At 46.2% G+C, this 14,568-nt stretch overlaps 2 protein-coding genes across 5 annotated transcripts; both read right to left on the reverse strand.

The window, feature by feature from the left end:
* Window positions 1-51: 51 nt before the first annotated feature.
* Window positions 52-9,905, reverse strand: LOC116037913 (basic helix-loop-helix domain-containing protein USF3). Of its 3 annotated transcripts, none has more exons than XM_036000792.1 (7): window positions 9,789-9,905; window positions 9,174-9,288; window positions 9,055-9,086; window positions 8,834-8,916; window positions 8,627-8,708; window positions 3,535-8,498; window positions 52-2,560 (listed from the first exon to the last, which is right to left on the reverse strand). In XM_036000792.1, the coding sequence occupies exons 2-7, from the start codon at window positions 9,215-9,217 to the stop codon at window positions 764-766; spliced, it is 7,002 nt and encodes a 2,333-aa protein (XP_035856685.1). In that variant the 5' UTR covers window positions 9,218-9,288; window positions 9,789-9,905; the 3' UTR covers window positions 52-763. The 3 variants fall into 3 exon arrangements, with proteins under 3 accessions (XP_035856685.1, XP_031137873.1, XP_035856682.1); XM_031282013.2 differs by having other exon boundaries at window positions 8,612-8,708; XM_036000789.1 differs by having other exon boundaries at window positions 8,612-8,708; window positions 9,174-9,319; window positions 9,789-9,896.
* Window positions 9,906-10,140: 235 nt separating this feature from the next.
* naa50 (N-alpha-acetyltransferase 50, NatE catalytic subunit) lies at window positions 10,141-14,092 on the reverse strand. Of its 2 annotated transcripts, none has more exons than XM_031282032.2 (5): window positions 13,842-14,092; window positions 12,411-12,547; window positions 11,967-12,086; window positions 11,811-11,877; window positions 10,141-11,589 (listed from the first exon to the last, which is right to left on the reverse strand). In XM_031282032.2, exons 1-5 carry the CDS (start codon window positions 13,847-13,849, stop codon window positions 11,412-11,414), a joined length of 510 nt encoding a protein of 169 aa, XP_031137892.1. In that variant the 5' UTR covers window positions 13,850-14,092; the 3' UTR covers window positions 10,141-11,411. The 2 variants fall into 2 exon arrangements, with proteins under 2 accessions (XP_031137892.1, XP_031137893.1); XM_031282033.2 differs by having other exon boundaries at window positions 12,411-12,544; window positions 13,842-14,086.
* Window positions 14,093-14,568: the final 476 nt, after the last annotated feature.

Consider the following 14,568-nt stretch of genomic DNA (forward strand, 5'->3'; position numbering starts at 1 on the left):
TGAAGTGCCATCTAGTGGTGCAAGAAACACAATTCTTTAGTCAGCAGCAAATACAAATGTCACCTTATAAACTTTATTAATCAATTTTGTATATACAAATACATACATAATTAACAATTCTGATATGAAACACTGGTATTTACAAAATAGCTTTTGAAAAGAAAAGATTATGTACAGTACAACCTGATATAAGTTAGTAAATTACATTGTAAGTAACTGTGCAGAAGGTTTCTTAATGACAAAGAAAACATTAAATTAAGGTTCTAAACCTAAATTTGATTTTGTTTTACCACCAAACAGTCGGTTTAACCAACAAACAAAGAGCTATAAAAAAGGACCACATTTTCTGGTCACGTTAAATTCAAAAGATTTCTGAAATATTACAAATTATAACGTTGACATCTACGGAAGAGGATTAGGGCCACATGTGAAAAAATGTATTACGTTCTGAGTTTAAAGTCAGAATTCTGAGAATCTGACTCTTTTTTCAGAGAATTCTGACTTTAAACTCAGAACTCAAATACATTTTTCACGTGGCCCTAATCCTCTTCCGTAGACATCATACATATGCCAAAGGAAATACATTTGAGATTGAAACTGTGCGAACATGTAAACAATCAGACAGACATGGTGTCGTTTCATCAGGTGCTTCCCCACCACTTTCTGAACTTGTTGAACATTTAAAAGAACAACATATCTCAAATTGAAAGTTAAACTCTTCACTTCAGAACACCAGTTCGTCAAAATGCAGCAGGAACTCTCCTCACACAGCTGAGCTTCCGTCATGGCCTAGAATGTGGCTGATGTTGTGGGCAGGACGATTAGGCTGCTTGCCAGAGTCGGCAGCCGAGGTGTTGGAGAGAGACAGCAGGGGAGACATTGGCATGGTCGAACCATCAGTGGGCATGCCTGTGGCGATTTCGGGGAACAGGGAGGTGAGGCTGAAGTTGGATATGTGAGGGGTGATTCCAGATGAGTTGGCAATGGGCATAGGGGGCATATCTGGAAGCAAGGGGAAGCTGGCCTGGCCAAAACCCACAGGGCGAGGCGGTGAGAGGATGGAGCCAAAGCGGTTATTGAGTGGAGGAGCGCTGCCCTTGTCGGCACTAGGGCTGGTAAACATTTGGTTGGGAAAGTACTGGAGGGTGACATCGCTGGGAAGGCTGGGGTGAGCAGCTGGAGAATAGGAAGGGTAGAAGGAGGGTAAAGTGTTCTGGGGCTCCACAGGCAGAAGGGACGGTGTACGAGAGGTGTTGGGCTGGCTGACTGGAGGGATGAATGTGGAGTTAGCATTGATGGGAGGAGGATTCATCCCTCCCTCTGGAATAAAGGGAAAACCAAAGTTTTGTGTTAGGTGTTGGTCAGAAATCAGGTTGTTGTCACTAGGAACCTGAGCACTATCTGGCATAAAGCGAACGATAGTGCTGCGTCGTGCCTCTCCTCCAGACTGTGGTCTGCCCAGCAGCACCCCTCCTCCCGAGGGCAGAGGCAGGTGGCCCTCAGGCTCAAAGGGGTTGCTCTGTCTCAGAGTACCTGATCGAGGCCGGTCACCAGGTCTCAGCTTGGTGGGCTGAGTATCTCGGGCGATGTGGCGGGAGTGCTGGCTAACAGCAGTGGGTGTTCTGGAGGGGGCAGAGGAGCGGCCTGGCTCAGAGCTGCTGTGTGGGGTTGGAGGGTGGGGGAGACCTGTGCGCACACCTGGGCCTCCATGCATATTACTGCTGACCTGAGAAATATGGCCCTTGTTTCCCTCTCCAATCCGCATAGCTGGGGCCTTCTGTGTCTGGGGCACACTGGGGCTGGAGGCCTTGGCCTGTATGTCTCCCGAAGAGCTTCCAGGCACACAGCTGTACTCCATGCTGACTGGGGGACAGCACTGCATTGCTCGCTGGTGGTTGCTCTGCTCAGGAAGGTGGGGGGAAAGGAGGCTTTGCATGAAACTCTGGTGACAACCTTCTTGCTCCCGGGGGAGGCTAACCTGTACTCCCTGTGAGCCGGGATGAGCTGTACTGTAGCGGTTCCTGCCATCTGCTGGAGGGCCAACACCCATCCTGAATCCGCCCTGCTGCTGCCCCTGAGGGCCCCTCTGGGAGGACGGCACTGACTTAGGGGTCATGTCACTCCCACGAGACACCTGAACATCAAAACCACCGAGTTGATGTGCTCCTCCTCCCATGACCTTGAATGGCGGACACTCTGAGACCCGCTGAACATCAGTGGATCCCGGATGGTCAGAGGGCAGGCGGTTCTGTGGGTTGTGTGCAATGTTGGCCTTCCCTCGTGATGTGTCCAGGTAACCGCGGAGGTCTGGCTGCTCCTGTGTGGCACCGCGGCCAGGCTGAAGGTGGAGACCCATGCGCTGCTGCTGTTCACCACTGGTGGAACTTTTACCGATGAGTGCCTCTGCAGAGTAGCTGGAAACGCGGTGACGTTCCTGCCGTGATGGAGCACAGGCCAGGTCAGACGAACGGGACACGGGATTGCTGGGAGGAGGGATGAGCTGCTGCTCCATAGTCCGAGTGCTCATCATCCTCTGCATAGCGTTATGGTCTTGACCAGGCTGAGGGAGAGAAAAAGACAAAATGTTTCAAACAAAAGTCTTAGTGATTTAAAATCTTATTAATCAATATAATCAATCTTCATCAACATTTTTTTTACAATTGGCAAGATACTACAATAATTGTTTTTCACTTTAAATAACTTACAATCTTGAATTTTCATTCCTCTGTCTTAACTGCGGCTATGGGGGCAGGGCTGCTTTTTCACTGCAAGGCCGAGGACAGAAAAAAGCTCCCAGGCAAGCATTTTGTTTTTAGGATTCTTTTTGCTGTGGCAGTGTAAATGTGGTCTGCTGCAGTGGTTTGCTACAACTACGTCTTTGTAATATACCAACCAGTTCCAAAAAACACCAGCATAACAGTTTAACTTTTTTTGGCCATTTTCGGCCTTTATTTTGACAGGACAGCTGAAGACATGAAAGGTGAGAGAGAAGGGGAATGACATGCAGCAAAGGACCGCAGGTCGGAGTCGAACCCAGGCCCTCTGCGTCGAGGAGTAAACCTCTGTATATGGGCGCTTGCTCTACCTGAACCACAACTGAGCTATCCGGGCGCCCATAACAGTTTTAACTTTGTTTACCCATTTGACTGCGCTGACAGATATCTCACACCTGATGTAGTGACTATTGATGTTGCTCTTAAATCATGTCATCATAATTAATACCTAAAGTAATTAGAAATGGCCCTTACAAGTTCCTAGTATTTTGTATTTGCTACATACACACTCAGAAAAATCAAGCCAGTTATTGCAATTAGGTTGTGAACAGCCAATTTTCAATATGGTTTAAACGGTAAATAAAACTCAATTGAGAACTTTGCTGATTACTTGGTTCCACAATTAATTGTTTATCAAATATTATCACTGAAAAGGCCGGTTAAATAAATATATACAGAGACAAGATCAACCTAGGTACCACAAGTGGCACTGTACTTCCGATTCCAATCTTATTAAATCTGACACTGTCACATTATGTACCTTGAGGTGCTCCTGCTGGGCCAGGTGGCTGCTGTGGTGGGCCCTGGATCCTGCTGCCTGGGCTTCACAGCTCTTCTCCTGGTGTCTAAAGTGCTGCTGCTGTTGGATCTGCTGCTGTAGATGCTGCTGGTGTCTGGAGTGAGAGCTCTGCTGCTGCTGTAACTGCTGCTGCTGCTGCTGTTGGTGTTGTTGATGCTGTGCCTGTGGCTGCTGTTGATGCGTTTGCTGTTGGTGCTGTTGGGGATGAGACTGTTGGTGTTGTGTTGGCTGTTGATGCTGTTGTGATTGTTGGTGCGACTGTTGTTGATGCTGCTGTGTGTGCTGTTGATGCTGTGTCTGTTGTTGTTGATGTGAGTGCTGCTGCTGCTGCTGAACTCCAGACTTCTCCAAGTGGTGCTGCTTCTGTTGCAGGCCAGCAGATGAACCAGTTTGACTGCCTCTGACAAGCCCCCGCTTCTTCTGCACATGCTGCTGCTGCTCCTGCTGCTGCTGCTGCTGCTGCTGAAGCGCCCTCTGGTGTAGTGAGTGGCGCTGTGCAGGGTCAGGCTGTGTTAGGTGGTGTTGCAAATGATACAGATGGTGTCTCTGCTGCTCTTGCTGCTGCTGTTTCATGTAAATGTTTCCTCCCAGGTGCTGACCAGGCTGGGTTGCAGCATGCTGTGAATGACCCTGGGGCATATGAAGCACACCTGGCTGGTTCTGCTCAGGGGGTCCCTGAGGAGGGCAATGGCCATCCGTGGGCCGAACTATTGGGCTCATGAAAGAGTTTGTGGAGAAGAGGGGGCCTCCACTTTCTGAATTAATCCTTGTCATGACAGCTGAGGACGTGGGGGGCAGCTGTCCCACCATCATCTGGCTGTGGTCTGGTGCTTTCACGTCCATATGGCTAACCGTGGTAGCTGATGGAGGGCAAGGCTTGGGCCGTTTTCCAGTGTTCAGCATCACCTCCTCCTGGGCCTGCCGCTTGGAGATGATCTTCACTTGTCGCTCACCTACACCAACTCCAGCCTGAGCCCTCATTAACGCAGTCTTTAAGGGGGTGTACTCATTCAGTTGGGCTGCACCTGAGCAGGGTGAGAGGGCGTTGTTTGGGGGTTGGGATATGTGGGCTGAGGTCCCTACAGGTGAGGGAACTGAGCCCTGTTGGCCAACAAGACTGGGAGAGCCAGGGTAAGGTTGCTGACTGGAGCTGGGCCTGATCAGGTTGTTGACGCTAAGGCTAGCCACAGTGCCACTCTGGGATGAGCTCTGAGACTGGACCTGGGTCAGAGACTGGGAGTATGACATGTTTTGTGGATGTCTGCTTCCATTGGGCCCCTCCCCAGCATGTCCTCTGACAGATACCTGGACAGTGGGTTTAACTGTTACTGTGTCCATGGGTTTAGTCACTTTTGCCTGCTGTCCAGTTGTGCCCCTTTCTTTACTGCTGGACACTGCTGGGTTTTTTGGGGGCTCCCATGCTGCTGCAGTGGGGTTTGTTGAAGCAGTGTTAACAGTGCAGCTTCCACTCCGCCTTCCTGGACTGTCCTGTTCTAGCATGGCCAAGGCCAGCATTTCTGCCTGCTCCGAGGTGAATGTATATGTTCCAAAGGAGCCAGATGACGCACCAATAGTGTGGCCCTGGGGAAGCATGGATGCCACAGAGAACCCTCTGCCTCCCCCTGCCCCTGAAGACATGGGAGAATCTGTCTGTCTGCTAGATATCATAGGTTGCTCTATAGTTTGATCGTCAAGGTTAGTGTACACCTGTTGAGATAGGGCAGAATCCTTTCTATAAGGAGTGCCAGAAGTCGCTGCCACTAAGCCGTCTTTATCTGCTGCTGTGGAGTGTCTCTCTACCTGAGCTTCCCTGTCTCTTCTAGGGGGCTGGGCTGGTTTGACTTCAGCGGGGTGGCAGGGGGAGAGGTTGGGCATATTCACATCAGTCTGCTGTGTTGGAGCTCTACTGGTTGTGACCCTTTTCCTAAACTCTGAACTTGTTGTAGGGGCTGTGATAGAGCTGTGTGATGCAGAAAAAGTTGCCGCAGGTGATGAGAGTGCTACAGTTGTGTACACCAAGGGTGACGTGGTGGGCTGAGACTGAGGTTTATTACAGGGCAGAGGATCTTGGGTATTAGATACCTGGGGATGACATACTGAATTTGGTTGTGTCGCCTGATGTAAAGATACTGGTGCAGTTGCTGGGATACTGCTGGTGCAGACTGGTGTCAGACATGCGGTAGAAACAGTGGTGGAGGTGTACAGAGTCTCAGAGTCTGTAGAGCTGACCACAGATTTGCTCTGTTTCGAAACAGCAGTGGTGGCAGCAGAAGCTGACTTACTCTGTGTTGTGCTAGTTCCTGCACTGGTGGTTGGCTGTTTAACCTCTGGAACTGGGAGTTTGGTTACAGTTGAGTTGTTGCCAGAAACTACAGCTGGTTTACGCTCAATGGCCACAGCTGCACTAACTGTTGGCTTGACCGATGTGGCATTGACAGTTGGAACTGAAATTGCCATACCACTAGTGTTAGTATGACTGAATACAACATCAGTCTGAATTGCACTGACAGAGTTTTTGCTCTGTGGATGGGACTGACTAAATACAGGTGACTCACTAGATGAACTACACACAATCATCATCTGAGTATTTTGTGTAGAGGTGACATTCCCTACAGCTTCACTGCAATCTGTAGTTGTGACAGCTGTGGTACAAGTGGGGGGAATGTCTGTGACCTTTACAGTCGAGGACTGTAAAACTTGACATACTGAAACTTGAACCGTCTCTCCTGCAGCAACCACTGGCTTGGCTGAAACAGCAACAGCAGGCGGTGCCTGACTAAGCTCTTTTTTCTTGGCTGGTTTAGTCCTTTTAGCTGTTGCCCTCTTTGTATTTAAAGTTGTGCGAAGCCTCTTTCCTGGAGGTATAGAGGCATTAACCATCAGCCCTGATTTGACTGGGTTCAAACAAGGGACCTGTAGCTGGCGGGCAGGTAGAGCAAGTGTGGTGCCAGGGACGGATGCTGGAGCAGGAGGCTGCTTCTGCTGGACTACTGATGATGGAGCAGCTGGAGGCTGACCATTGTTCTGGCTAGAAATGGTAAGTGGAAGGCCCTGAGAGATGCTCTGATTGAGACTGCTGAGTGCACCTAAACTGTTGAGGGCCACATTAGTAGTTGGTTCTTCAGTGGTGGTGGGCTGGACCAGCTGGAGTGTACTCTGGCCAGCCTGGGAGCTGGATTTGTCAGAGGTCTTCATGGGCTGCAAGGCAAACACCTGGCCATTCACAGTGATAGTCTGTGGTGTTGAAGGAACAGGTGGGGAAGAGGAGGCCTGAGTGACCTGAAGGGGATGGTTCATATGAGGCTGAACAGGGCGTGGGAGAATGTGCACCAGTTGCTTTCCCCCAACACTCTGTAAGGAAGTAGCAGATGGTGAACTGCTGGCTGTTGGTACTTGAGTAGACACAACAGGTACTGCAGTGGGCACAGAAGCAGGCACCATGCCAACCTGAGGATTCTGAGGGGCAGGTGCAACCTGAGTGGGTGCCTGGATGATTACAATATGCTGACACGGTGTCTGATTGGTTATTTCCTCCCTTACAACTGACTGGGTTGGGCAAGAACTGGCCTGCTGCAGGATGACCACACTTGGGTTGTTGGTGTTCTGTGGTGCTGTTACACCTGAGGCTGTCCCTCCAGTTGTGTTGACCTGCAGCACCTGCATGGTCTGAAGGAGGGGCAGCACAGTGGCCTGTGGCTGGGGCACCAGGGCTGGCTGAGCAATGGGCTGAGGCTGAGATATGAGGGCTCTCGGTGGATGGGAAACCAACGATGCTGGTTGAAGTACAGCAGACTGGGGCTGCGATGGCACTACTGCAGGGTGGGCCACCACACCTGGTTGGGGTACTATGGCTGAATGGGAGAGAACAGCACAATGTGGTTGGGGGGCTAGAACAGGCTGAGGCTGTGCCTGGTTCAGGATTGCTGGCCGTAGCTGGGGTGCTCTCTGAAAGGGCTGTGCTTGAATGTGGGCTGTAATGGGTGCTTGCTGTACAGGCACGTGTGGTTGCATTTGTATTTGAATGGGCTGAACAGAGGGTTTGTTGCCCATTGGGCACAGAGTCACCTGCTGGACAGCCTGGGTGGTATTGATGACCTCTGGGGTGGGGAGACTCTGACAGACTGGCTGCACTGTGTTCCCTGCCATCTGCAGCGTTGTCCAGGTAGTCTGTGTGCTGCCTGCAGCCCCAGCCCTAAGAAGGGCTTGGCTGTTGGGGATAGCAGTGTAACTTACAGTCCTAATAGCAGGGTCCTGTGTGACCCAAGAGCAAACCTCTGATGCTGCTGCTCTGGATGTGGCTATAGCCTGGGTAAGTGTGGTGAGATTGGACATAGGCTGAGCAGGACTTTCAGTGGAGAGCTGTGAGGCTGAGGTGGCTGCTATGGTGAGGGTCTGGACTGGGGCTGCAGGCTGTGGTGGTTGGGACAGGGCTGTGGTGGCTGCAGGGATCTGGAGGGTGATGTAAGACACAGAGGGTGGCAGGCTGGTGGCTGCAGTCGGTGTCTCGACCACACACTGCTCTATCATTCTCAGGCCAGGTGTAGACTGGATGGGTGTGGCGGTCGACCCAGGGAGAAGTGCAGGGGTGGATGAGGAGGTATTAACTTGCAGCAGTGCTCCATTAACCCTCAACCTAGCAGTGACTTTAGGAGGCTGAATAATTAATGTTTCAGAAGGTTGTTTCGCTGGGCTACTCTCCTTCCCTGCTGGGCACATCACATTGCCATTGGAATAGACAATGATCCCCTTTGGGAGTTGGTGAGTGGGGGTCACCTTTGCAACTTTGGCGCAACGCTGATTTCCCTTCCAGTGAACTGTGGGGTCTTCTAGAATGTTAATATCATGGGCTTTGAGGAGCTCGATGTAGTGAGCACTCTCCCTCCTCAGCTCCTCCATCTGACGCCGTAGCCGACGGATCTCCTCCGCTGCACAGAGACCAAGCACACAAAATGTATTTTCATAATTTCAACTATGAGAAAATCAAGGTGTGCACTACTGCAAAAAACATGTGTGAGGTGTACTTATTGTTACATTTTACCTTGGACTTTATCACCTCCTTCCAGAAGCAATGTATCATTTTGTTTCTTCAGTTCAGTGATGTAGCGAACGGCCTGGTCCAAGATCATGATCTTACTCTATAGATGATCGGATAAAGGTTTAATATTAAAACACAACAGCAGTTAATTGGCCTGTACAAACACTAATTTGACCATAAAATGTTACTGAGAAGGCAAAACAATAATGCCAGCTTGTCTCTTACCTGTTTCAGTGCCTGGGAACAGGGCAGAAGATTACCAATGCGGTTAATCCCAGCATTAATCTTCTCTTTTCTGTGTCTCTCAACTATATAGAGAAGAGACTAAACTTCAATGTCCAGTTACATTTATAGTTACCACCAAATAAAGAAACCCTCCACAATCAATATATGTTCACTATTAAGCAGCAAGGTTTGAAAAGAAGCATAACAGGAGATTATTTCACCTGCATTGTGTGATTCTTTGTTTTTCTTCTTTCTGCAAAATACAAATACATTAAAACTATGTACATATTGTGCCTCTACTGATAATTTGGAAACAACAATAAAGAGCAGATATCCTTACTTGGGTTTACGACCGGGTGTCTGAGATTCGGTCATCTCTGGCATTATGTCCTTACAGTTATAAGGTACCAGTCAACAAATTAACAGCTGGACCTTAAATCCCTTCCGTGCCCATCCTGCAATGAACACATAAAACATCCGGACAGACTATGCATTTTAAATAAGTATGATGACAAAACGAACACCAAAGAGAAAAACATTCAGATGCAATTATCCAGCAGTTATGTTGTAATATAATTTGGTACAGCAATAGATATCAAATCAAAAGCATTGCTGAGCTTCTACAACTAGATGCTAACCTAGCTTTACAGCTAACCTCAACTCATTTACATGCATATTACAGCATAATTATAACATGTTTAACAAATTGCACTCACAGCCCTGGTTTACGTTGTTCACATCAAGTGATTTTCAGATTATTATCCCGTCACTTAACCAACAAAAAACTAACGTTAGCAACCTGAACAATTACCTATTCAGCTAGCTTTCTGCTAGCTAGCTGGCTAATAGCTAGCTTACTTTACCGTTACGGACATAATTATGAAGCAAATTAATGGCGGATTTTTTCGTGTCCCTGGTGATAAAAGGCTGTTAATGGATGGTAGTTTCCACTAACCTCTAGCCTCGGCATTTTTAGGGACTATCTGTCGCTGCAGGTACTTTGAGATTGGAGGCTAACTGTTGGTTAGCAGAGCATTAAACTCATCTCATTACTCAAAACAATCTAGATGCACCTAGCTTGTGCAGAAAGGGGAGGGCTCTGGGGGAGCTGACAGCCAATAGTATTCCAGATGTGGGATGTTTCAGCCAATCACGACGTATAAAAGGGCATCCAGGGACGAATGCACCTAGACATGTATGCTGTACATTTTTCTATGCAGTAGTGTTCTTAAATGAATTTTCAATTATATGCATTTAGCTAATAATTCACCATGTTAATGAAACAGAATAATACAATTAGCAACACATTTACTGCAAATAGTAATCCTTTATTTAGACGTTAAAAAGTCTTACAATATAGAGCTCCAGAAAAGATAAAATTCTTCAAAGAAAGGAAAAAACATGCTTATACTACAGTAGAGAGGACACAACTCTCCTTGCATGCAAAGGGGACAGAGCTTCCTCTGGGTAAAACACAGTTGAAGAGACCATACCAAAACTTTAGCTGAGCTTCCAAACCAAAGGGTGTTTAACAGAAACTGAGGCAGGTAGTTAGAAAAGACCAATTCTTAAAAGGTGTTTAAGGTAAGATGTCTCAAAACACTTCCATGTGTTTAGAGACACACATCCTCCCGCACCTTCTTTATACTACTGAAAATAATGCCCATATCCAATCCCAAACAGCCAATCTTTTGTTATTCAAACATCCCACAAGATGATGTGGTGTGCCTTTCTCAGAAACACATTCAATACAATATTTTGTTATTACTTTAATTCTTTGTTTTCACTCTTAGTAGTAAACCCAGGAGAACCTCTGAACCATTTGCCATTTTAATGTAAAAAAAAAAACAAAAAAAAAAACAGTTGAAGGGTAATTAAATTAACAGGCTGGAAAATAAAGTTATTCAGAAATGATGAGTGATGACCACGTTTTCCCACCACCTCAAAACAGTTCAGCTTGCTTTACGTCAGAACCGAGGGGATACATTTCTGCTTTTCCCCTCTGGACATGACATATCAACAAGCTGGTCAGACTTATTTCCCATAAATCTTAGGGTTCGGTGGTGAGGGAATAGAGTTGTGACCTTTCCATGTAACAACTCAAAGCATCATTCCAAGCTGACCAGCTGTGACTTGTGTGTGTCAGTGATGGTCTTTCAAACACTTACAGCTTTAAACCAACCGTTTTCTTTTGCTCAACAGTATAGATATGTCCCCATTAGCCTTATAACCGCATAAAAACAACTCAAACACAAACAGTATGCTTTGCAATCACCACACACTCCCCTAAGTCTAAAACTGTCTGAAGTTGGCAACTTTGTCAATCGGAGCACTTTTGGATACTGAGCTTTTTGTCATTTTCAATTATCTGTATGAGGAGAGGGGAGCAATAAAATATGAAAAAAAATCAAAGGGGACTCCTTTGCAAAATAAATGCAGCTTTTTTTGTACTTTAAATTTGTTTTCTCTTTTTAGCGTCCTTTGAAGAAAGTGTTTAATGTGTCGACCCTGGGGCATTTGTCACAGTTCTGTTTCTGTAGAGGCGGGCACATCTGTGCTCTTTCCAAACGCTGTGCCCCTACTCTGCCTTCTGAAGCTCTCCAGTAGGCGGTGCACATGGGCTGCGCAGACTCTTCTGCAACACATGGGCATCTGCGGGCTCTATCCTCTTGTAGTAATTCTTTTTTGTTTCGATGATCTCAAAGCCAAACTTCTGGTAAAAGTGAATGGCTGACTCATTGCTGATCTGCACATGACTGTGGAGAGGGAAAGATGACATTTAGTTAGGGTTAGAACCGTTTGAAGAATTGCTCAAAAAGTAACAATGGAATGAATTGATGTGTTTACACTACGGCGGAAAGACTCGATCGGTTTAAGTAAAAATATCTAATTAATTTATACTGTAACTATGTGTTTGTAGAATCAGCCAAAGCTGCAATGACATCTCCTCATACACCTTCTGCAATTGGACACTTACAGGTAAATGTTGTCAAAAGTGCCGTCCTTCTCACAGATGTTTAGCACGTGATTCAGCATCTTTGTACCTGGAGAAAAAGACAAAGGCAAAGTTGGAAAAACAAAACAAGCTCACAAGGTGCACTGCAGCGTCTTTTAGAGATGCAGAACTCCTTACCAATTCCAAGTCTACGATAGGGTGCTAGACAGCCGAGCGTCATGATGTACAGTCTCTTCTGGTTCTGAGAGTGGTCCACTCTGCAGCACACAGCACCCACTGCAATGTCATTGAAGTATGCTGCAAGACAAAGGGGTAAGACTGAAACAGCACCAACACAGGGAATCCTTACTTTCTTCTAACGAAAGGTTTTCATAACGTAATTTGATTAGTCAATAATTGGCTGTGTACTTTTTCTACTTCATGTATGGAAACCAAGCTGTTAAAGAATGCTTTTCATCCATGTGGTTATTAAATCCCTTACATAACACTGACCAAGGACTGAATCCTGCAAGTGATTTCACTTTCTAATCTTTCACTGTCACCAGAAATGCATTTGCTGCATGCTATAAAAATTTGTTTTGAAGTTATTAGGGAGTAAGTTAGATGAGTGATGTTTCTTACCTAGCTTTGCAAGCTCTCCAACTTCCAGTACATCTTTGTAAAACTTGTCGTTGTAGCTGACAGGGAAGATGACCTGGTTCAGGCGTTTCAGCTGCTTAATGTTGTGGGGCGTAACATCCCCCAGCTCGATCCGGCTACTGGAACAAGAGCAAAACGGTCAAATGGCTGACAACGGGTACACTGTTATATTTAGGATAATTTGACTCAAATGCAATTGGTAACTTTGAGACTGAGACTGCTGAGTGCTTGACATCTTTTTCAAAACCAACCACTTGAATGCAGTTCCTTATTACTTAAGACAATCAACAGAAATGTAAGTAATTTTTCAGACTGCTGAACATTATCGAGCTGCAGATGATCGGCAGGAGGATTGTTAATTTTATTATTTGTTAAGCTGCAGCCTCTACGTAAAATTAATCCCTACGGTCCAATCAAATGACAGCCAATCCAGATGTGGTGGAAGCTGTGCCACAATGACATACAAATGTCACACACACAGCACAATGGGATGTCACACACAGTATTTCCTTGCCAGACACAATCCACTGTTTCAACAAAACATAAATACCTAGTCAATCATTTTGATATTCTTGCCTTATATTTACTAAGAAATGGATATGGTACCTGCTAAAATCAAGTCAAGATAACCTGGGAATTTGTGTTCTAGTGATTTAGAAAGTAATCCAAACAACTCTTCAGCTCTTATAGTTGAGGGGTTCACCGTGGTATTTATAGGATACTACACATCCAAAAAGCAGCTGCTGATCACGTGCTTAGTTTATCAAGATACAGTACCAGCAGCATCCGTCCAAACTTCAAACACTCTCTGAAATCCTATCTGAACACAGTTGAGCGTTAATCACCCTGAGGTTCTCTGAGAAACCACACCGTAGCCAAAAAAAAGTGTTAGAACGTCGAGCATCACTTTGACATGCCAAGTTACGCTGGGCAAGCTGGAACAGACTCTGAAGTGGATGTCGGGTGTAACGTTTTCACGGGGTTGACCAACATCTCAGTGTGCCAGTAACTTGTCTAGTCAATTTATTAACTGACTTGGCTACCTTACTGCAGATGAAGTTCAGTTGAGCTCGTTGTCGACTTTATCGCGAACATACACATTACTTGAGATCTAGGTCTGTCTGTTAAAGCGGGTTTACTGACTCAGCTTCCCAGTTAGCAGCCAGCTAGCTAGTTAGCTCCGTTTGTTAGCGACCTAAACGAACCGACAAGCGGCTTAAGTTAACGGGAATATCCGTGACAGAACTGTTTCGGTAACGGAGCTGTCGCTTGTAATTTTTGTCCTACACCTAAATAAAATTAGCTTAGCAAGCTAGCTAGCCTAGCCGTCTCCTCCCCTTGTAGAAAAAAACAGACATGAAAAACTTTACTCTTGCTAAGCTACTTATTCGTGACTCAGAAGCTTACACTCACCCTTTCATTGTAAACAGATAATATCCCTTATATTCGACGAGGCTGAACTTTAGAGTTGTTTTGGGTAAAAAAGAGGGATTTTGACAGAGTTAGGGTCGGGGATGCTTCCCGTTTTACCCTCCACATGTAGCTAGCTAGCTAGTTGCGGTGGTTGCAGTTAGCTTAGCCGCCGCACTCCTTCCACGACTGTGTGGAGACTGTCAACCCTGACCCCCGCATGCGCGCAAGCACTTCTGCAAATAGTTTGAAAGATATTGATACCCTGAGTTTTGGTCTTTCAGGATATATATACTGTGCCCGTCAATCAAGAGGTGAGCTTTGTTTAGCTAGTTACATTAAATGTAATGCATCCATGGATACATTACATCGTGTTAAAACAACCATATAGGATCATTTTGATAATCATTTTGATACAATTTTAAAAGAGAAGGTTAGATTTAGCTGGGCCATGGTTGGGATTAAGATCTGCCAATCATAGAAAACGAGGCGGGATTTGCTAATACATCCATGGGGATTTGTCATGGATGTGTTATTAACGGGATTTGTAGGAAACCTGAGAGGAAGCACAGCCTGTGAAACTAGATTCAGGGCATACATACCCTCTTAATGTATTCATGTACAGCTGGTTTAACCAAAGATCCTAAAAACAGTCTCTGGTACAACTACATTTTGAAGCTGTTTCAGTAGTTTTGCTATTTATTTTTAAAGGCAAATGCTTTTTGATACA

This window comes from Sander lucioperca, chromosome 1 (assembly GCF_008315115.2).
Source record: "Sander lucioperca isolate FBNREF2018 chromosome 1, SLUC_FBN_1.2, whole genome shotgun sequence".
Lineage (NCBI taxonomy): Eukaryota > Metazoa > Chordata > Actinopteri > Perciformes > Percidae > Sander > Sander lucioperca.

Excerpts from the sequence above, each read along its gene's own strand:
- LOC116037913 (XM_031282013.2), bottom strand. The coding sequence starts at position 9,217 with ATGCCAGAGATGACCGAATCTCAGACACCCGGTCGTAAACCCAA. Across the intron at positions 9,087-9,173 it reads ACACCCGGTCGTAAACCCAA|AAAGAAGAAAAACAAAGAAT; the intron begins GTAAGGATATCT and ends TGTATTTTGCAG. Across the intron at positions 8,917-9,054 it reads CAAAGAATCACACAATGCAG|TTGAGAGACACAGAAAAGAG; the intron begins GTGAAATAATCT and ends TTCTCTATATAG.
- naa50 (XM_031282032.2), bottom strand. Across the intron at positions 11,878-11,966 it reads CTATCGTAGACTTGGAATTG|GTACAAAGATGCTGAATCAC; the intron begins GTAAGGAGTTCT and ends CTTTTTCTCCAG. Across the intron at positions 11,590-11,810 it reads ACTTTTGACAACATTTACCT|TCATGTGCAGATCAGCAATG; the intron begins GTAAGTGTCCAA and ends CCCTCTCCACAG.